The following is a 23,843-nucleotide window of genomic DNA, read 5'->3' as shown; positions in this document are numbered from 1 at the left end:
GAAAAGAAGCCTATGGGTGCTGTGCTGTTAGAGAAGGGTGGCGGCACATCAAATTCTTGTGGCCACTATTTCCATGGAGCCCTATTCACATTGTGTACTCATGTCGACTTGGTAAGTGCACCCACTTATCAGTCCCTAAACCTTTCCTTTTCTACATGTTTGTCACCCCTAAGGCAGGCCCAAAGGCAGGGTGCATTGTAAGTAAAAGGTAGGACATGCCCTGCTGTGTGTGGCATGTCCTGATAGTGAATTGCAGCCAATTTCGTTTTTCACTATTGCAAGGCTACCTGTCCCCATAGGCCAGAATGGGCAGTTTGATTATAACATTTTATAATCCTAACTGACCCAGGGAACATGGTAGAAAAATTAATTTAGTATGCCTGAACTCAGAATGTTAAAATAAATCTTTTAGTGAAGGTGGTTTTTACATTCTGTATTTGAAAATACCACTTTTAGAAAGTAGGTATTTTCTTGCCTAACCATCCAGCCTCCCTCTGCTAGGTTGTGCATTGCATGTCTCATTTGTGAGTGACAGGAGTGCTTGGGCTCCAGCAGTCTGAGTCAGGACTGGGCTGAATAGGACCTTGGCTGCATAGAGAGTTGGGGCGGAGATTTCCTTTCACTCCGCTGAGCCCTCCCAGAATAGAGAGTAGGGGGAGGAGATTTCCTTTCAGCTACCTGGGCCAGGTCTGCTTTCAACAATACTGTCTCCACCTCCTGCCAGGAAGCTCCACAGAACTGGTTTTGGGCCAGACACAGACACCCTCTGCCTTCAGAGGACAAAGGATTTACTAGTATAAATATTAGGGCCAGACCCCAAGACTTTAGATCACTTCTGGGAATCAAGATAAACCTTTGCCAAGGAGAGGAACCAAAAGAAGCTGAAGGAGTTGACTGCCCCTACGCCAGTGTGCTAATTTCTGGGGTTGGCCTGCAGTGGTTTGCCAAGGAAAGGAGAAGGAACTTTTATTGAATTTTAATCATCTTGAAGAAGAATCTCCAAGGGCTTGAAGTGTGCTTGCCTCCTGCTGAAGTCTCAGGGATACAATACTTCACCACTAGCTTCCCCCCTGAATGTCCTTGCTATGAATTCTGTCTGCAGAAGCCTGCGTATTGTTGGGAGCTGGAAGCACGACTCAACAAGAAGAAGCTTGTCGCATCCACAGCTATTGCCGTCCCATCATCGGAGAAGCATGTCGCTACCGCAAGGGTTGCCGTCGCATCACCGGAGAAGCGTGTTGCAAGGCCTGTCGCGGCTCAGAAGTTCCAGGGTTGCCGCACATCCGTTGGGTGTGCAGCCATCGCCTTCATGTCGTTGCATCGCATCAAAGAGGCCATCTTGTCACATCGCAGCGCCATCTTGTCGCATCGCAACCGGAACGCAACACTAGATCAACGCATCACCTCCTCTCCGGTAAGGAACAGACGCATTGCCTACTTTGCTCAAGCACTGAGGAACAGACCCATCGCCTCCCCCGAAGCAAGGGACTGACGCATCGTTCTCCTTGCGTACCTTTTGTTTAACTTGCGTGACGCATCTAAAGGTACTTTGTGAGAAATGTGTTGCATTTCCCATCATCTCTTTACTAAGCTATTTCTACAATCTAAAAGTCATTTTTCTTAATACTGTATTGTGGATTTTTGTCGTTGGGGGGTCTTGTTTAGTCTATATAAAGAACACTTATTTTTTATAAAACCTGTGTGGGGTCCGTCTGTAGTGTTTTCACTGTATTACTGTATCTGTTCACAACTGCTTTACACACTGCCTCTGAGATACGCCTTCCTGCTCGTGTCAAGCTACCACAGGGTTGAGCAGGGGTTATTTTTAGGAGTGTAGCCCCCTTACCCTGACTAGAATCAAGGGTCCCTATTTGGACAAAGGTGCCAACCATTGCCAACTTGAGACCCCCAGTTCTAACAACCTTTAAAATAAATCTATTTTTGTAAGGTACATGAAGCGAAAAGGAAACTAATCTTAATTCCTTTACTTAGATCACACAATATAAGAAGATGCAGTCCAGACCTTTTTTTTTTACCTAAAACTCCTGCAGTCTGAATTGGTCTTCTGTATGATGTATAGATTAATCTCAGCTGCAGTAAGATTGAAAAATATGGTAGGCAAGTAATACTGAGCATGTGTGTGTTTTTGTGGACATGACTGTTACTTTAATCAATGCTACGGTTTATGTATTACTTGTGGGTGTGTGAGAGCCAGTATGACCAGATGTTAAAGGCTCGTGCCTCTTCTTCTTTTTCTCGATAGGACATTTTTAGTTTCATGCACAGGTCACTTTTTGGCCTGATTTTTAAAAAAGGTTTTGTAAAATTATTCATATTTGCTGCTATATCTTGTTTAGATCAGACCTAGATAATTGGTAATTTTTATGCTTGGATTTTTTCAATTTTTATAAAGTGATTATCTGCTTTAATGAACTTAAATCAAAGTTTCTATTTTTTGTTGTTAAACAATACAAATATATTGATTGATTAATGATACGTTTTAGTATCATTGAATACTGGAGCAAAACTACCCTGTCCTCTTTTTAAACAGACCCAATGACAGCACACTAACAAACTCAACTTTTTAAGAAAGAAGTAAAAGCTATCCTCATGGCTAAATACACCTGAATTATTACTGGGTATGATATTTACAGTCAATGTGCCATTCAGTTCTACTGATCTTTTGCATTTTTGTATGACTCGTATTATTGACCTTCCTGATTGTTTACGCTATTACTTATTTGTACTTGTATCAAAATTGATGTATCTGTCTGATCTGACTATGCTGTTGAGTCTGACTATGCTCCCACATGTACCTTCCCCACCCTAATTGTTATGTACTCACATGCTATAACCTTCGTTTGTAAAGCGCTCTGATATCTGCAAAGATCTTGTTTGCGCTATATAAAACTTTCAAAATAAATAAATAAATAAACTAAGTGCTGGAACCAACCTCTTAAATATTTTACTATACTTAATGTCCCAACTAACCTTTTAACCATTATAAAATGCGTCAAGATTACCCTTTACCTTATGTCATGGAGTATTAATGGGGAGCGATGTATAGGATGCCGGATGCCGGATGTGTATGTGCCACTTGCGTTACCTTTGAAATCCCTGCCACTTGCCAACCCAAGGATCCATCACCCTTCATGCTCCGAGTCACCTGTGATATTACTTAAGATATGACACGTGGAACTTCAAACGAACTATTGTGAGAAATGACAATCTTCCTATAATTAGCCATCTGGCATAAATGGATTGCACTTGACTTGCCTAGTGAACTGTTGCTCCAGTCTGTCCTCCAACCTTGTTTAAGAGCGGTCAGTGTCTGGTTCTTATTGGACAGTACACTTGCGTAATAACTATAAACTGTGCTGTCATTGGCTGTAATTTTTTACAGTCATTGAACACCTCTTCCTAACCATACCTACTGCTTTCCACATATCCTAAGTGGGGAACATATCCCTTTTAACAAAGTGTAAACATATGCCTTGTTTTTCGGTTCTTGCCTCCAAACAGCATGATCTATCTGTCATCAACCAACCTGTTGTATGTAGCCAGTACACATTTAATATACACTTGGAGTTGGTTTTGGGTCAGCCCGCTTCAGCCATTGCCATATAGTATTCCATTTCAGCCACTGAGTTCAGACAGTGGTATTCACGTTGTAGATCAGCCTACAGTTGATTGGTCCTTTTAGGCCATGCTTTTTGACCCTCTACCAGTGTTTGCATTGCAGTGGATGAAGTTTCTCTCGTTCTCAGTGGTACAATCCTTCTCCCTTTGTCTCCTGATCTCCACTCTTTCTTCTTTCCCACTCCACTCACTTCATTCTTCGTGCCCATTGCTCTGAGGCCAGTGCTTTTGGTGCTCCCATCAACTTCAGAGGGTTATGCTTTTGCCTGCTCCGGCTTTGACATTGTTGAGTCGCCTGCTGGTATTGCATAGACATTTGCAAAGGCAATATCGGCAGGTGGCCGTCTTCAAATGGTGCTAATTAACACCTGTACCATTTCAAATCGACAGTCATGTTTTGTTAAAACGCAGTAGAAAGGCATCTTAAAATTACATTTTATTTTAATACTTTCTCTTTCCTAGATAACAATCATGCAACATGTCGCCCATTTTGGAATAGTACAAGGACAACAAAATACCATTACAGAACCCTTTGCCAGTGTTTGTGCTGCAGTTTAACAAGCATTGGCTAAGGCAGTCCTGGCATGTGGCAGCATGACATATTAAAACCGTACCAAATAAAAATGGACAAAACCAATTCTCCATGTGAAGCATATTGGCTCTGCATGTTCTTCAAGTCAAGTCAAGTCAAAAAATTTGTATAGCGCACTACATACCCAGAGGGTTTCAAGGCGCTTAGGAAGGGGAGGAGGATTATTATTATATTATATGTTCTTGTGTTATTTTGAGTACAATCAATTCTCCTTCCCAAGAGAGAGCACCAATACTTTGAGCACGGCATTAGACATTCTGAGGGCAGATCATGGATGATGTGACTTCTAGCCCAAGGGGTCTCGATCACAGGCAGACCGAGCAGGAGCACTCTGACGTTCCAATAAACCATTGCCATATGCCATTAATCCCCGGATCCCGTTTCGCTGTCTCGCTCACACATTCTCTCAATCTTGAGCGTCTCCCGCAGCAACGCAGGCATAGACTAAGGGAATGATGACTGTTTATTGGTGGGTCAGTAAGATGCTATTTTAGAGCAGCCAAAACGTCGTTGTGGTCCTGAGAAGAGGTCTAGTGCTTATTTAGTGGCCAGCTAGTTGGAGTTTTCTTTCTTTTTCTCTGGTTTCTTTTTGTCTTTGTTTGTGGTACTGAGGCCTGGAATGTTACTCTTTATCAAACAGCTTTAAGGCGGTCTTGAGCAGTGTTGTGGCTGTAAAGAGAACAGGGGAGCTGTATAAATAGAGCAATCCTCTTACTGTCTATGGTTATTCGGGAACGTTAGGAATGTGCCCAGAGCTCCTTATAATTTTTTCATACTCCTCCGCTGCTGCTGTTTAAGGCCGGAATTTGAAAAATGTGTTAACCTTTTACATAATGAAACCTAAAATATAGCAGTGTACAGATCGTTCTACTTTCAATGATGTGATAATAGTAACGTGAGAGGAGCGGTCGTCTAGTGTCCAAACTTCTGTCTTTGACACTTTTGAAACGGGGGAAATGTGCTTTGGCCCTTGCCAGACAATGACATCCTGGCCATGCCACTGAATATCCATATCTTAAAAAATATATATATGTGTAAAAGGCAATTTTGTAAATATGTGAAATGTAATTGTTTCATTTTAAGATGCAAGTCGCCTCTTGAGGTATGGGACCATGTATCGTCTGCCAGCAACCCCCAAAATGTGCAAACCTTGGTTTGCAAATAAAGCATAAATATGAAATTAAAGGAGTGGCCAGGCAGTAGAGCCACACCAGACAGTAAAGTGCATTTCATTTGAGGTACACGTGATCAGATAAATGTCATCACTCACGGTGCACGCAGCGAATGGAATGAGCAGATCCCCCACGCTGTATACCGTCGTCGGCAGAAAGAAACTGTGCCTGAAACTTGGAACATATCAAAGGAGGAAGAGGGCTGATCGAAATGTCCTGATATATGTATTATTTTTTTAATTATTAATGTTTTGGAAAACATGCGGCTGGGGAAGGGCACTCACACACCCCTGGCTTCAGCTGTCTCTATACCGGGCCAGGTGTACAGTTTAAGCTAATAGACAAAGCCTAGTGATTTTTTTTCTGTTCAAATGTTAAGACTCCTCTGTATTACACTAGAAATATTGTTTGGCTTTAACCATATGTGGTCTAAAGGCTTTCTTATTCAGCCGGCAGCTCCACAATCCAGGTAAATAAGGGAGGCTCCTTCATGGCTCTAGTTCTTTTCAGTATGCTTAAAAAGGGCCCCAGTGAGGGTGTGATGTACTGATGAAAACAGAGATGATTTAAATCCGAGTGTGACTTGTACACCAACACTTCTATTCCCAATCTTTTGTTTTGCTCAAAACAGATATGTTTATGAGTCAAGCCAACTCATTTTGATACAGCTGTATACTAGAAGTATAAGATCCATTAGGTTCTAGTCTGATTTCTGATGGATACCTTTACTGGCAGATTCCTCACCTCTTAAATCCTGCAAGACTGGATGCAGAAATGGGGTCCTCAAACTATGCTTCACTGGAAAGGAAACCATGTTGAGTCTCGTCACTGAAATTCTATGCTTTACCTCCCCTTAATGATTCCCTTGTGGGCTGCATTTTAGTTACTTTAAAGAAACTAGCGTGTGCACTGACTTTCAGTCACCAGGTTGTGCATTGTCCTGTACTGGAGGGCTGAAATACTTAGCAGCTCACCCATTTAGCGAGAGCCGTGTGGGGAAGGCATCTTCAAACCCCAAACACAACCCTAAGCCTACTTGTACATCTCTGACAGATAGGGAGTCAAAAAAGATTGAAACAGTGGGAAAGGAATGTCAATGGTGAAGTGGCGGTCCAAGAAGTCCAATAGACACGTAGAGTATGAAAATATAAAGTTATTTATTTTTCAAATACATTTTTCAAGATTCAGCAAATTGAGATATTCGGCCAACTCGTTTCATTCCCACATTGGGAACTTCATCAGGGCAACGAAAGGATGAATGCTGGAATGTGCTGACTTATGAGAGAACGTGCGAGTATAACACGAAATGTAGGTGCTCCTCCTTGGATGGAATCAATAGATGTCCATATAGAAACCATAACAATATCAATATGGTTCAGTAAACCCGAAATATATGTGAGTGACAAAATCAAGTGCAGACTCTTCAATAAAATATAACATATCATACAAGCTCTAAGGGGGAAACCTAAAACAAAATACTGAAAATGCCTCAGTTCATAAAGTGACCGTGTAGTTATTAGTCCAATGAAGTCTAATGGGACTGTTTGAGATTCGCTGGCAGGTTTGATAAATCCTGCAAGTACGATTCTCGAGGTATAGCATCCTGCTCTCTTCCGGCGTGTGAAACACGTTGGCTGATCTCAATTTGCTGAATCTGGAAAATTTTCTATGAAAAATAAAGAACTTGTTATTTTCATACTATTACGTGTCTATTGGACTTCTTTGATCTGTGCACCACCACTTCACCATTGACAATTCTTGATCTGGAACACCAAAACGCCAAACAACGGCTGCCGCTTGAGTCGACTGCGCAAAAGCATTACTAATTGGAACTGGCATGAGGTGCTGAACTACAGATCCGCGGTTGTTTCTTTGGACATTCAACAGTGGGAAAGGAAGCCTTTTCTTCAGCTAGGACAATTTATGCAGCTTGCCTTTAGGCCCTATACCAACTTGCTTTGTGGGGGATGGCTCAGATTGTTCCTAATCTCCCTAACCCCATCTGTTTCTCTGTATTAGTTCACAAAGGTTGTACATGATGGAAAGAATGCAACAAAGCAGATATATTCTGTTCTGGAAGACCTTCACCCACACACATCAGCAGCAGACTGGACTACAGAAACGCCCTCTACTCCGGAATCAACAAAGCTCTCCATCACAAACTCCACACCATCCAGAACGCCGCAGCCAGACTCGTCCTCCGCATCCCACAACACAACCACATCTTCCACCACCTCCGAGACCTCCACTGGCTCCCCGTCAAAAAAAGTGACCTTCAAGATCCTCACGCATGCCTACAAAGCCCTCCACAATGCCGGCCCCCAGTACCTCAAAAAAGAATCTCCTTCCACGCCCCCAAGAGAAATGTCGGATCTGCCGACCTCACCCTGGCTGAAATCCCCTGCATCCGCAGAGCCAAAACGGGAGCCAGATCCTTCTCTTACATAGCAGCCAAGACCTGGAATGAACTCCCCATCAGCATCAGGCAAAGCCCGGCACTGCATGCCTTCAGAAAAGTCCTCTAGACCTGGCTCTTCGGATGACCTCAGAGCTGCCCGAACCTTTCTCGCCCCCCAGCGCATTGAGACCCTTACGAGTGAGTAGTGCACTCTACACATCCCTGATTGATTGATTTGGATGTGGTCGGCATGGTTACTGATCTATGGGTTCCTCAGTCGACATATACAGTCATGCCTGTCTTTAATGGATATTTCCCTTAATGGCTCCTGCCTTTTTCGACAAGGCACACTCTGCTCTGGAGTACTTTGAACAAGTATGGGCTCTGGCTGGATATTTGGACCTGGTCTCCTGGCACAGCAATGCCATCATCAGTATCCCAAATTCTGCCATTATTCCTAAGGCATACTCCTTTGGGGATATTCGCCCTCTCAGCTGGTTCAGCTACCCAATGTTTTTTTGGCCATACAAAGGGTAGGGTGGTTCTAATTGCTGTAAAATCATCTCCTATTCTGGACATTTGCATTCTCAACTCCTCCCTTCGCAAGTAAATGTTCAAGATTCTGTTATTTGCTCAGGTACTACTGGCTATGGAGCATGTCGACTGGATAGTATCCATTGACCTGCAGAAAGCATACTTTTATGTATTGCTCCAGCAGTTGTAGAAGTACCTGAAGTTGCTAGTGGTTTCAGCCACTAGCTATTTATGGTCCTGTCATTTGGACTGACTTCAGTGCCTTGTATTTATGAAAGTGATGTCTGTGCTGATGGGCAGGAGTCTCTATATTCCTGTATCTCAACTGGCTGCTGAAGGCATCTTCTCAGCCGGTGTTATTTAACCTTATTCAGTCCGATGTCTCCCTGTTCTTCGACGTGACGTTTTCTGTTCTCTCTAAATCACAGTTCCAGCCATTCACAGAAGCCTCGAGTTGTGGCAGATGCCATTCATTTTCTTTCGCATGGTCATCTGCTTCTGCGTGTTCCATCTTCATCCTCACCCGCCATGTAAAATCAGTCTAGCAGCAGAGCTGATGCTTATGCGTATTACCAGTCGTAGGAGGAGTCGCTAAACCTCACCGCTTAAAATACTTCTTCGAAGAAAAACAGATTGCACGTGGCTGAAGCCTATACTACATGGCAGGAATAGGAAGAGCATGTTAATCTACAGCACTACACGCTCAAAATAGATGCTTACCGGGTAAGTAATGTTTTCCTTCTGGAGCCAATTTGCAGAGTGGATCTGGGTGTGTCTATAATAAATGGTGCACAATACTGATCAAATAAGAAGTGTTGCAACTTCCACTTAAAGATCACCCTGGCTGAGAAATGTCCAGCTGCGAAGAGTAATTCCTCTATTTCAGTCTGTAGAGCAGTGAATTTGAAAGAATATTTTAGACATTGCCTGACCATAGGCTAATTTAAGACCTTTGTTGCCCAGCTTTTATAGTAGTAATCCACAGTTTATTCCAGAACTATGTACCTATTCTAAACCATGAATATATTTTTTCTGTAACATATTTTCCCCTCTTTCCAGGTGTTATTACAACTACATCAAGAAAGCTAGACCGAGAACAGCAAGCAGAACATATTTTGGAGGTATGCAATCACACAATTCAGAGGTCCTTAAATATTATTTCTGAGATGCCTAAAAGCAGCTTAATTTATGTATATTTAAATATAATAAAATGGTTTTGCAGGTTGGATTTAAGGGAACCACTACAGACTCGCATTTTGACTTCATTTGATCTTCGTATTCATTTCTCATTTCATATATTCACAAAGCCTCTAACTTGTACTTTTGTAATTCTCACCAAGACTAAAGTATAAGCTGATGAGAGATTGTGTAATATGTAGTGAAAGGGGCAGCATGATAGATAAAAAAACAGAGCATATCAGGATTTAGAGAATGGCAAGTGGGATAATTAACAGACCTGAGCAAAGATGAGTAACATTTGCACCTAGTGAAGGTTGCTGAGAATGCCCAGCTATTGGATTCTACCACAAGTTTACATCGATGTGTGATGTACATTGTTGGTGAAGGTCAATACCCTTGTGTCTTTATGGTCCTATTGAATACCGGTAAAAAAAATAGGCCTGAGGTGCCCAAGGTGAGAAAATTCTAGGGTAGAGATAATAGGAGTTGGAATGTTTTAATGCATGCTGCAGCACATGGAGATTTAGGGGCTGAAGCCATGTATAAAGTAATAGAACAAGGTGCATGGATTGAAGAGTAGATCATTTACTGTAAGTTAGAAAGGGGTGACCAGAAAATCTTGACCAGTAAATCGCTTGAAGACCAATGTGATAAGCTGTTGATACAGATCTGTATGTTGTTTGCTCTTGTGCAGCTGTACCTCTTAAATATTTTTGTTGACACTGCAGTCAAGGGAATGCTGCCTAGGTTTACACTGATTTGCCTTTCAGAATATCATCCTATATTCTATTATCAGGTAGCACAGAACAATTTGCTACAACGCATCTGAGACAGGGGAACTTTCTCTGGACTTCTGTTGATTAAGTATTGATTCGATGCAAGTCGCTGGTCAGTCCCCTGCAAGGTTTCTACTGTATGTTTAAATCAACATTTCATTCCTTGGAGGGATAATGCATCATATTTGCTGCAGGCACATTTCCATGCCCTGATGTTAAAGCAGTACCAAATTAGATGGGTCACTTGATCTGTCGGTAAGATTTATGACCGCATTTTGGAAAGCTGTGAAGTGGAATCACTAGGTCCTTTTGGTAAGGGATCGAGTTTGACTCTGAGCTGCTCACTGTCACCATTTCTTATGCCCGATGTACGTGTAGGGAGTGGTGGCTAGTACATTAAAGTGATGGCATGCAAATGCCTATCTCAAATGTGCATTGAGCGAGACTCCATCATTTGATAATGAGATTCATGAATATATATATATATCTGTATCATGTAAAAATACCTTTTAGAATGCTGCTGTATACCTTTAAAGGGGTCTTTAATGGGTATGGCCAAGTTATATTAGGAGTTTGTAGTTGTTTTCACATCTTCAGCAGCTATAATCTTTGAAAGTAAATCCATTCAACCTATTCAGACCAAGAGTCCCAGCACCAGAAAGACCCAGATAATGTTATGCTGTTTTTAATTCTTATTGGCCCTTTTTACAACTCCTTCGATAAACTGTGCTGATAAACATTAATGGCACTAATCTTTTTCCCAGTACACCTGTTAATCTGCTCTAGCTCAGCTGATGCATCACATTTTGTCTTTGCACAGGTCACCGTATCAGACCATGGACATCCTCCAAAGTCTACTGTGGCCAGGGTGATTGTCAAGGTCTTGGATGAAAATGACAATAAACCCCAGTTCCTGCAGAAATTTTACAAGATCAGACTTCCAGAAAGAGAAAAACCTGAGCGAGAAAAAATGTCAAAGCGAGATCCCATCTACAGAGTCATTGCTGTTGATAAGGACGAAGGACCAAATGCAGAGATATCTTACAGCATCGAGGAGGGAGACGAGCTCGGGAAATTTTTTATTGAACCCAAAACTGGGGTTGTATCATCGAAGACATTTTCAGGAGCAGGAGAATATGACATTCTTAGTGTGAGTGGTGGTCATTCTCTTGCATGCTTGCGAAATCTATTTAATTGTACTGCATTACTTTTATTAAAAAATGTTGTAGGTGTCTAACTGGGCAGCATGAGCCCAGTTAAGATTCTTAAATGTTGTTCGCTGCCGCAGGAAATGTAATCCTTTTGGGACAAAAGCAGTTGCGCAGCATCCCCTGCATAATGTACTGTTATGTAGTATTAGAAAAACTGTTTCGAGGCAGCTCACATTTCATTGCTCCATGCCCATGCAGAATAGTCTGCCACATGCCTCCTCCGACCGCAGTAATAGTTACTGTAATGCGTTTGTATGCCAGAGATGGAAATAAATGGCTGCACTTAACCTTTTGTGAATGTGACATGTCATTTCTGTAATTGTCATAGACGTGTCTGTGATAGAATAGTGATTAACATATTAGCCTCGTCGCCAAGTCCCTTGCCATATTGGAATAGGCGAAGGAATAATGGGGTTAGTATCAGTTAGCCACTTATAGTCATCCTAATGAGCAGTGTTTCGAGTCTGCATGTTTTGTTGAGACAAGACTGGGGCCAGAATTTGTAGAACTTTTGTCTTTTTACTTGCAGTATACAGTTTCCATCTTTAATATTTACACATTGACCGTGATTTTCTCGCTAGGCATCGAGCAACTAGGTCATCACATCAATCTTTCAAATGCTAATTTTAGTAATGACTTCCAGAAATACATCCATTCAGTAATGTTTACTCCAAAACGCGAGCATCTGTTGAGCTTCATATTAGCTTCTTGCAACTCTGTAAATACCCCTCTTAATGACTGCAAGCATCAATGATTTCGCTTGCATTATAATCTCAGGCATCAATTTACACTTCAGCATTAGACAGATAATTGGGCCGAAAGAAAAATATTCATTGGATAATTGGATGAGTTTTTGGTTTTTTTGCAACGTTTACTTCACCTGTTCATTAACCTAAACACTTCCAACCTTACTAAATGGATGACTTCTATTCCTTCTAGATTAAAGCTGTTGATAATGGCCGCCCCCAGAAGTCGTCATCTACGCGACTGCATATAGAATGGATCTTGAAGCCCACGCCATCCCCAGAGCCAATATTATTTGAGGAATCCTTTTTCTTCTTCACTGTGATGGAAAGTGACCCTGTCGCCCACATGATCGGTGTAATATCTGCTGAACCCCCTGGCACACCAATGTGGTTTGACATAACGGGTAAGGAGCTCTTTACTTTTTCGTTATTTTGTGGGTTTGCAGGTTAATAGAAGCAGGACAATCACATCGATTTGGCATTGATTCACTATTTGTTCGGGGATTGGTACTATCTGCGTAGTTCTCTTCAGGATTTAATTCTCTGCCTACTGGAACAGGCTGGCACACTTTTGCTACGCCTCTTCACTTACAAATCTCAAGTTAGTGGATAGTTCTGTGTGTCAGTGTCTCATAGCCATTTAGTGAGACACTGTCAATTTTTACTTATTTGGTTTGTTAATAAGTGGTACTGGTTATAAAGTGCGAATAACAAAAAAAATAAAAATACCGTAAGGAGTAAATCCCTTTAATACTACTGCTGTCGGCTGGTGTCCTGGCTTAAGGTACAGAAGCTGAAAATTGTTAATCACAGGCCCATAACTGAACTAATAAAAGCATTAATCTCTTGAGTGCAATGTAATTAACAATTAAATACATTTTAATGAATATTTGTAAGAAATTGACAGCCGGGATCTGTAGTGGCTGATCCCGTGGTGATTGCCTCAGTATCCACCATTGGGTATGGATCCATAGTGCGGGGCTGAAGAGCACACACTGCTATGGTACATCATTTGATTTTATACATTTAAATAAATTTCAATAAGTCTAATAGATTTTCGAAATGGACTGCGGGTCTATTGAAGGACAATGAGATTTTTGCCAGGTATCCACCATATGGTAAAATATGGACAGCTGTCTCACAAGAGTCTGCTCTGCAATACAGGCTTCAAAGCAGCACATACTGTGATAAGACGTCTCTTTTGATTCTTGCGCTATATGACGGGCCGATCAAGATTTTTTCTAAACTGAAAGACCGATAGTGGAAATTGGCAGAAACGCATTCCTTTATATTTTATTTTCTCCTACACTGCTAAGGTCTGTAGACTCTTACATATAACTAAAGGAATAAGGACGTATCATTAGCATAACATTTATAAATCAAATTGTTGTACTAATAGATACACAGATTAGTTACGGCCCTGAATAAATATTATCTCAAATAGTAGCTCAAAAGCCTTCATCTACAGTTGTATTTCATTTCATGTTTTTCTTAAAATTTCATGTGGTTTCGGTCCACGGTCTACTCTCTTCAAGTCATTCATTTTGTCGTCTGGCATTTTCACTACCGATCGCTAATTTTCTGCATTTAATTTCTTAATACAAAGGAAAAATATTACCAACGTCTGCAACGTTCTTTGGAGTGCTTGTGAACTTGGTTAATGCTTAGTTTACCATATGTTATTTTTAGCATGGCTTGTAAATATGTAGCGATCTGAAGATGGCTTCCTAATGTTTCACATCATAAAACTCTTGCTTCCATCTCTACTCACAACAGTTGCACCCTTGAAATGAGTTGACCTCGACTAGGCTAGCCTTGGGCTGTTTCAGGTTGGTTATGTAGATGAAAAATTTGGTCCATGAAATCTTAATTACACGTCTTTGTGCCTCCAGGGCATAGATGATTACTACTGATTAGTTGTGTGGCGAACTATAGGCTTGAGTAGCTTTACTAGTTTGTTAGAATTCTGATCACTACTGCATGGGTCAACATTTCTTTCCAGTCTAGATAACATGACCTGACACTGTCTCGAGTCATGACAGTTGGACATGCATGTTTGGTTTGAGGGATGTGTGTTTGCAGAACGACCTATATGGGAACAACCGAGTGATGGATCCGTCACACCTGACCTGATTTGGTTGTGTCTTTGCACACTTGGCTCAGCTGAATTGAATAGAGACGTATGTGAGAAAAATAGGATGTGCTTTATTCAATATTCTTCGTGGGTCAAAGAATAATTGCATGCTAAGTTTGTTGTCTCCTCTCAATTAGAGTTGTGTTGCCACACAGGAATAAATTAACACGGACACACATAATGCATGTCTTTGGGTTTACAACTGGAAGCAGTGTACCCCCAAATCTGGGGTACCACCACCTTTACCTGGGCCCGGGGGTCTTCCCACTAGCAGGAAACGCTCACCACAAGAAGATCAACAGACATCTCAGTATTAGGGTCTAGAAGATGCATCCAGAAGACACTGAAAGGGCAACCCAAAGAATCCACAAACGCTTCAATGAAGAGTCTGTGGGATCCACCAAGAAGGGGTAAAGGCGTAGACCCAAAAAATCTACAGACCCCTTAGTAGAAGATGAAAGAGCGCCACATTCAGGCAGTGAAGTAACATAGAATTGTTTTGGTCGTGCATTTTAGTTAGTAGTTTTCTAAACGGATTGTAAAATTGAGTCATATTTTTATTTAAAGTGTCCAATTTTCTTCTCTTTCTAATAAGTATTTTATTTCTGCCCTTGGTAGTTTTAAACTTAGTATCTGCTTTTAGTCTGAACTGTTACTATTTTGTAATGCGACCTGTCTTTCTATTTTGTCTTTCTTGCTTCCTCTGCTGCCCTTGTTGTCGTTGCCAGGTGGGCCACTGGCTAGCGAAACATTTTACATCTTTCAGATGGCTTGTGAGCTGAACTGTACAGCAGAAGGTATCTGCTGAGATCTCACGTTTCTAGTTTGGTCTCTTAGAAATGTACCCTAGAGCGTAGCGAGTGGATTGTTTAGCATATAGCTTGATTTCTGCTTGCACCTCTCCTTTTATGTTTTTTCTAGCACAAATGCTTACAAGTGGAAGGCAGTAACATTTTACATATTCTCGTGTAGGTGGATGCATGTTTTAAACTGTGATTAAAGATGTATGTGTTTCATGTCCCTTTTTTCACTGTTGCAGTATTTCATAATTACATTTGTTATGCTTAGAAGTAGTGAATTTGAGACAGTTGAGAAATGGCAGAGCCATGTTTAATATGTTCATCACTTTGAGACAAACGTCTGAGAAAAAATGTACTTACCTAGTCTTAATGTCTGTGTTGTGTAAATTCCATTTCTTTTAAGCAGCCACACACTTCCATATTTGCTTAATGTTAAATTACCCATGCACATGTATTTTTGTTTCACATTATTTCTCGTTTTTATTCCACATACGTTGTGTCGTTTAATAATTTTACCCTCTTAAAACCAGGCGGCAACCACGACAGCCGGTTTGACGTGGACAAGGGCACTGGAACTATTGTAGTTGCTAAACCTCTTGATGCAGAACAGAAATCAAATTACAACCTGACAGTGGAGGCAACGGATGGAACAAGGTCGATTAACACCCAGGTAAATTGCGCTATTACTGATGTGTTTCTGAACTGAAAGTTGGATCTCTGGGACTATATTGTATAATGAGTGCACTGTCCCTGTTAGAGTCATATTGCACCTTTAAACAAGTGTGTCGGGTGCGCACTAGTACAGTGCACTTTATTCCAATTAATGTGCTGTGCTCATGGCCGCCACAAATTCTCCCCTGCCCTGGCGACAGAGTATTAGTGAAACACAGTGCAGAGTGGCTGTGTGAAGCAGTCCCTCCCATCTTTTACTGTGCGGGTGGTTGCAGCCTGCATTTTCAAAGGGAACCATAGATCCCCTTGCAGGTGGGTGCAGTCAATGGAGGGAGATTTGTGGGGAGTCCCTGGAACCAACTTCTCCTTCCAAAACGTTTATCCTCAGGGGGTACACTGACAGTGAACAACCTTTTTGAGGTTTACTGTTAGTGTACTTGCTAAAGACCTATTTGCCTCTACCCTCGCGTCTATAATATGGTGTAGGTGCAAAGGAAAAGTGCCTCTTTAAGGAAACGCCTGAGCTGTATCTTTGTCATAATAATGGCCACACAAGGAGTGACAGTAAACAGCGGATATGCATGCTGGCGTTTATAGAGGTGTGTGGGCCCATTCTATAATGCTGCAGTGCCCTGGGTACGCCAAACACTAGCACATGTACCAGTTGCACCCCAGAACACAGTATGTGATACTGCTCCTGGTCGAATATTTAGCTGAAGCTCAGAAACTAGACTAGAGCATGGTTATAAAGAAGCCTCTATATTGTTGTTGTACACGTCTGATTGAGTCAACCCAAAGTTGTATACAAGCGACATAACAAAGATATTCTTAAAGGAGCCTGTATAAACATATAACTCATGGGGAGGGAGGACTTGGAGCTGAATTGTGACAATTAAATGTTTTGTAAAACTGCTCCACCACTGTATTCTTGATAATTCATTCCATTGAATACTTGTACCCCAAAACACTCATGAGTGATTTTACAAATAAAAGATTGGAAAAATCTAAAAAAAAGTTAAGGTATCTATGGTGAGTTGTTTCTCGTGAAAATAGTTTAGCATTATTATGGCCGCAGATGTTCGAATACATTTACAGGTCACACACCCTGCAATTCGGTAATTAGAAGAGGAATTGAATTTACACATTTAATGATTCGGTAACAGGTTACGTAATTGCTAAATGGGTTCAGAAAACCATCCTGAAACTGTATTTGGAAGGGGTCTGTTTTAGGGTATCCCGCCAAATACTTTTCCTTATGGTATGCATGAATGTTTTACAACCAAAATCTGGTCTCAATCATTAATATTTTACGGACTACTCAAAGGTATTGGTTACCGATTCGCAAACAGAAAGGGTTTTCACAATTAATCCATTCCCCTTTTGTGAATGGTCAAAAAATATGTTGTAGGAGTAGGCACTGCTATGACCACCACCCACTCTAAAAATAAAAGAAAACACTTAACAAAAGATTGTTTTTTATTTATTTAATTTTTTTATTTTACCCCATTTAAATGAAAAATGTGTTTTATGTATAAAGCAATTGTAGAAATGGTGGTCTTCTGACACCAGCAGCCAGCATCACTGTGATGGTGACGAATTGTTGTGAATTGTAATTTTGCGACCTACCTCATTAAAATGGAAGAATTACGTTGGATTCTGACCCACTACAATTCTGAGTTTAAAGAACCAAACAGTTGGCACATAGGTCAGTCCTTAAAAAATCTTTACAGGTTGCAAAAATACTGGTCACAAATTGCGACAAGTATTTTGTGACCAGTAAATAGCACATATGACCCATAGCTCTGTATAAAATATTTTAAGTGATGGGAATCACATTTTAACAACAGTATTGGCTACTTTAGTAACTTTTCTTAGAAACCCTCTGGTGATCTGGTACTCAGTTAACTGATGGGTTTGTTTTAACAAGGTAACACGATGTACAGAGAATATAACCGCAGATTGCATTTTTGCCACATATGAGCTCTTCTCAATAATAGGATTTGACGATAAATCACCTGGTCATTTAGTGGGCTACTAACGCTGTTGAAATATTTCATATGTGACTCCTACCTGTACATTTTTGTGAGACATTTGAATACCATACAGACCGTGAACATTTGTTTTGGACACCTAGATAAGCCAAACCGACAACTTTCCAGACACTTCAAAATGCTAAGCGGGACAGTAGATAGGGCGTGTCTGGGTGAGTTCAAGTGCACCACACCTTTTTCAGAGGTTCATGGTGTGTTTTCTTTCCGGTTCGTGTTCATGGTAATCAGAGTCAGCTTTGTTGTTAAAAACATAAAAGCCAGTGCACCGAAAATATTTCTTCCTTAAACTGGACCTTTTGTAGCTGATTAATAGTAATTGGCTGGAGTGCAGAGACTTTGTAAATTATTTGATGCCCAGCAAAACCAGCCTCATGTTATTTGCTCAAATTTTTTAGTTTGTTTGTTTCGCAGGCAGTTGTAGAAGTGAGTTTTAATGCCGGGGATACCAGAACCACATTTATTCAGGTTGAGACACATCCTAGCAGACTTGTTTTGTACACTGCTATTTCTTGAATTAAATCACCCTGCAGTTAGTGATGTAGCGGAAGAGCCGTCAATACCCTGTTATTATCTCCCTTTGCCACAGCATTAATCTGATGGAGGAAAAGGGAAGCTCTGAATCCAACTAGATGTCAACATTTCTAGACTAATTTTCGAGGGATAGTTCATGATGTGGTGGTGTGAACCCCATCTGAATACATTTACAACCGTATCTGACTTTTTTCTGAGGTTTTGTCCCTCAACAATTGGTTTTTAGGCTCGTGGGTTTAATTGGAATGAATGATTTCTTGCCCGATATTAACTGCACATTAAGATACAGTTGTTAATTTTTTCTTAATTTAACGTGCCCTATCGTTTCATTTCTCCTTAAAGTTGATATTTACACACGATCTGGATATAGTTTGATGTTGATTATTTAAGTTTCAACACAATTAAAATCGCATGATGATTTTGTTCGGGTCTTAATAATGTTGTATTGGCTGCCGTTAATAATGTTGTATTGGCTGCCGTAATCCTAGGAAATCTAATCGTATTTTTGGGCCAAACAGTGAGATAATGAACTATTCTGATTTAAAAAAAAAACAGAAGGAATAATTCATGCTCATTTATTTGAGAAAACATGCTTAACCCTTTTCATGCTCATGACGGCTCCCCACCGTCATGAGCCACGGGCGGCGTGTGCTCATGACTGGGTGGAGCCGACCTGCAACTGCCGCTCCGTCCACGCTCCACCTCCTCTTTGGCCGCCATAAGTGTGGCAGGGTATGCTCAGACTTGAGTCCCTTGCTCACTTTGCCACTGGATTCAAGCAAGCCGGGCTGAAGACGGCTGGAATGCCAGAAACCGGTCCTCGGAAGCTTGTTTCCGGTCCAGGGAAGGCATTGCTTGGCAGTTCGGGCTGAACTGTTCCCATGAGGCACAGGGTCAGACTGATTTGCATATAGCCATGTCTGAACTGGGGTGGCAGAGTGGGCTAAAGAACGGTGATGGATCAAACCCAGATCTTTTGACTGGGTGTGAGTGTTTGATTGGTTCAGATGCTCCGTCCATCACCACCCTCTTTTGTACCACCTCCGCGGCACTAATTCTCCGCCTGTGCAGGCGAATTAGTGAGTGGGCGGGGTCATGACTGCTCCACGCCATCATGAGCACATGCCGCCCGTGACTCATGACAGCCTTAAGCTGTCATGAGTAAGGGAGCACCACGCCCACCCCCTAGCCCCGCCCGCACCACGGCCGAAATAGCGCCGTGGCGAAAAGGTTAATTAGTCTTTCATTTATTTTTTAGCTAACTTTGACATCTGATATAATTTTTCAAGAAAATCGAAAATGCATCATGTTTATATGTTCTTCATTTGCTTTCTAATTGGTTATCCATTGTAACAGTTATCTTTAGGTCTACAGCCACAATATGAAGTGCTGCAATTCGGAAACTGTGCAAAAATCTTAAAAGCCAGCAGACACCCATTCAGGTTGATTCAGATGCTGCAGTGTGGAGTATTAACCTAGACATTGTACATATTGTATCAGCAGTTGCAGAATGGTTGCTGTGCTACTTGTAGTCGGGCCATTGGAAATATGTGATAATGTGGTGTGGTATTTTTTCAACATAATTATTGAGTTGTCACACTCGTCGCATAATCCATCATTTGATGTATAATAATTTCAAGGTTTGAAGAAAAATACAGTTGTTTCTAGCTCCTATTCAAAAGGTACCAAAACACTTCCACATCTTTTGCTGTGCGGTGGCAGCCATTTGCAAAGAATAACTGGTCCCCATTCAGTTGCTGATTGCTGTATTGAGGTATTAAAACGATGCTGTTGAGGTGAAAATTTTGCCCAGACAGTGTTATTGTTAAAAAAAATAACACAATGAAGCAAAACTGCCACAGAATATGCTGCATTATGTCGGATTCAACTAATCTTGCCACATAATTTGGTCTTCTGCCTCATAATTACCATGGTCTTCTGTGTGGTCTAATTTGGCACTGCTGCATGCATGCATGCAAATACAGCCAGACGACTTGCGCTTAAACAAAGCATTTTACAAATATTCCCACACAGCCCCACAACCCTGCCATCCCATATTATGGCCTGCTATCAATGGCCATCCTCTCAGGCGTTGTAAATAAAGTTTATTCATCCAATTTGAAGTAATATTTTTGCATTTTATAATCATTGGTAAACACATCTTGCTAAATATTAAGAGACTACAAATATCCTTTTCATGACAGGTGTTCATCAAAGTGATAGACATAAACGACCACAGGCCTGAGTTTTCTGCTTCCAGCTATGAAGTGCTTATACCCGAGGACACGGTACCAGAAACTGAAATCTTACAGATCAGTGCCACTGACAAGGACGAGAAGAACAAATTAATCTACTCATTACAGAGCAGTATTGATCCCACCAGTCTGAAAAAGTTCCGCTTGGATCCTGGTACTGGCTCCCTCTATGTGGTTGAAAAGTTGGATCATGAGACTATGCATCAGCATGTCCTCACTGTGACGGTAAGCTTGGGCTTTATTATTTAGCTTCTACGTTAAACGAGCATTGGTAGAACCCATAGTTCTCGTCTATGGGACCTATTGACTTTGTGAATACCTTTTAATACTGTACAACATCAGCAAAAAAAGTGCTGTGAAGCACAGCAAAAAAACAAAAGGGGGCGGGGGTAACTATCATTGGCAAAGCCAATAGGTTTCGGCATCGCCGAGCTATTGGCTTTGCCAATCTGAATGTCTTTTAGCAATGTTGTCTTGTAGCTCAACTGCTGTTCAACATGGCTGAAAGTTACTGAAAGCCCAGAATCCCAGGATGTCGATCCAACTCCGAGTCTCTTCACCCCCATGTTGAGTTTATTGTCCTGCTCCTCCTACTCAAAAAAGCGCTATGAATTGGCCTGAACTGGCCGCATCATAGCGCTCTTTTCAGTGACTTTCAGCCATGCTGAACTGCAGACAGCATGGATAAATGACATTCACATTGACAAGGCCAATAGCTTGGGCTTTGCCGAGATCTATTGGCTTAGCCAGTGTGTGTTCGGAGTTGACGGGGTCTTTATGAACAAATGTGGAAGTGATAATGAGAAACCGATGAGGAAGCTTTGAAGTGAGGTTGTGGTGTAACAGCCAGAGCTGCCGACAGGACAACTAGGGAACCATGTTCAAATCTCTGGGTCGGCTGAACAATTTGTAATTCTTGGGCAAATCACTAGCGCTTCCCCCTGCCTACGACAATGAATGTGTCATTGTGTATTGTAACTGGCGAGCACTGAAAGTGCTCCAGTACAATCAGCTGGTGTTAGCACTATGGGAAGATGGAGTACAGAACAAGCGCTAGAATGATATCCGATGATCATGCAAAAAACAAAAAAAGCAGCGGCGAGCGATGTAGTGGGGGGGATGTGTCAAGCAGGAGGGGATGGGAGATGGACTAGCAACAACGGGTAAAAAATCTTAATTGTAGCAGGATCAGTGCAAAAATGAATGTCTGAGCAATTAAAGTTCTCCAATACCATTGGCTTGTGTTTGTGCTGTGGTAAGATGGACGACAGAGTAAACGCTCCAATCCCATCGGATCGTGCAATAAAAAAAATAGACTAGTGCTGAAAGTGTCTTAACAACTTTTAAAGAAATGCATTAGTTTATATACATGGTCATGTATCTTAGTGGTATGTGTACAAGAGAGACAGCCTGAAAACGCAAATAAACAAAGGAAAAAAATAGTTCCGCAAAACGGGTGCAGTGTAAAGAGTTGTACATGGTTCATGCTCTATAGGAGGGCCAAATACAAGAAGAAGGCAAGACGACCTCATACCATAACAAATGGCATCAAAGAAAATGAGGGCAACACTGAAGTTTACCAATAGGTAGGAGATGGGTGGCATGTAAGCCCCCCAGATAGAACACAAGTATCTTCAAGACAGTGCATGCGCGGTCTAGCTGAGATCTAAAAATGGCCTGATGATGCAACCACTACTAATGCTGCGTCATTTTGTAGGTGCACGAGCGCGTGATGTATGGGCGCATCTACGAAATGATTCTTGTGGTATTTTTCTTTTATTTACCAATCAATAATATGATGCCAATGGAGGGGGTCTAAGCCCAGTGTAAATTCAACCATGCCTAGACTGCTGTCTGAATGTTAGGGGATGACCGTATGGTCTCTTCTATAGCTAGTAGTAAGGGTCTCGTGGAGAAAGAGCTATCTCGTTCATGAACGGGATTTATCTTTCAGGCAGAATATTGTTACAGTTCATTGGAATGTGTAGGTATTAAAAGAAAATAAAGCAGCCATCTGAGTGCTGGAAGGCAGCTATATGGATTGAAGAGTGAGGTGTTTCACTTTTGCACATGGTATAAATTCAGGAAGTGTGTAAAAATTATAGGTCTTTTAGATGATTGCTTTAGCAACTTGACTAGTAGCATACCTGAGCTTAACAAGTGGTATCCTATTTATTACAAGCTGCTAACTTCTCTTGAATGCTGAGTTCAGAAATTTAGACTCACGATTTATATAGTATATTGCAGATGTATAGAGCTCTTTCTATTTGTTTGACTGCTCTTGTCTTTATAATTTTTTTTTAGGTACGAGATCAAGATGTTCCCGTCAAGCGCAACTTTGCTAGAGTCATTGTAAATGTTAGTGACACAAATGACCATGCTCCATGGTTTACAAGCTCATCCTACAAAGGGCGAGTTTTTGAGTCTGCAGCTCTAGGATCAGCAGTGCTTCAAGTAACTGCCCGGGACAAGGATAAAGGGAAAAATGCTGAAATCATGTATTCCATTGAGTCCGGTAGGTATGCTTCATGCAACTGGCCTTTAATGGGAAATGAATGCTTCAGGCTGCGGATGATCTGAGACAAATAAAAAAAGTGTTTATTTGAGGAATGTGTTAGCTATCCCCTTACCAAATAATGTGGCATCTTGACTGATTTTGTAACCCACGAATCCTACATTTCCTGGTTCTTTGTTTTCTTTTTTGTTGCTGTATGTAGATTGAGAAAAATTGAATACTTATTTTCATCTTGGGGGTAATCAACGCATCGGAGTCTATCATGCACGAGTGACTCTGCAACTAAGAAAAGTACATGCATTAAAATATAGTAATGTAGTTGCCCTGTAAAGTTGCTTTGTGTTGTGTGAGGGTGTAGATGATCTTTTTCCACTAGTCCCGAAGCACACTTTTTGAATGCAATTTCTTCCTTTCTGTAAATGGGAAATGATGGACCAGGCTTTTGGTATTCAATTTTTGGCTCTGTGAATAATCTTCTCAATACCTGTTGTCCCTGAGACATTGCAAGCAAATTTGCCGTAGTACATGTGTAATTTTAAGTTGTTGATATGTTTTATTTAGTCTTGAGTTGAGTATCTTGATTTAAGAGCTGGTTTAGGCACACTAATTTCACTCTTTGGCCAGCATTTCTGGGAAAT

The 23,843-nt window shown here is 41.2% G+C and overlaps 1 protein-coding gene across 4 annotated transcripts in view; it reads left to right on the top strand.

Annotated features, from left to right (window-relative positions):
• Positions 1–23,843, top strand: part of FAT1 (FAT atypical cadherin 1) — a 318,166-nt gene that overhangs the window by 157,795 nt on the left and 136,528 nt on the right. For all 4 annotated transcript variants that reach the window (XM_078678099.1, XM_078678098.1, XM_078678096.1 and 1 more), the window contains exons 4-9: positions 9,395–9,456; positions 11,111–11,440; positions 12,441–12,651; positions 15,712–15,851; positions 20,640–20,915; positions 22,995–23,205. In XM_078678099.1, coding sequence (XP_078534225.1) covers positions 9,395–9,456; positions 11,111–11,440; positions 12,441–12,651; positions 15,712–15,851; positions 20,640–20,915; positions 22,995–23,205 — 1,230 coding nt within the window. The remainder of the gene's footprint in view (positions 1–9,394; positions 9,457–11,110; positions 11,441–12,440; positions 12,652–15,711; positions 15,852–20,639; positions 20,916–22,994; positions 23,206–23,843) is intronic.

This window comes from Lissotriton helveticus, chromosome 2_2, assembly GCF_964261635.1.
Source record: "Lissotriton helveticus chromosome 2_2, aLisHel1.1, whole genome shotgun sequence".
NCBI lineage: Eukaryota > Metazoa > Chordata > Amphibia > Caudata > Salamandridae > Lissotriton > Lissotriton helveticus.
This window is presented reverse-complemented; position numbering and strand designations above follow the sequence as displayed.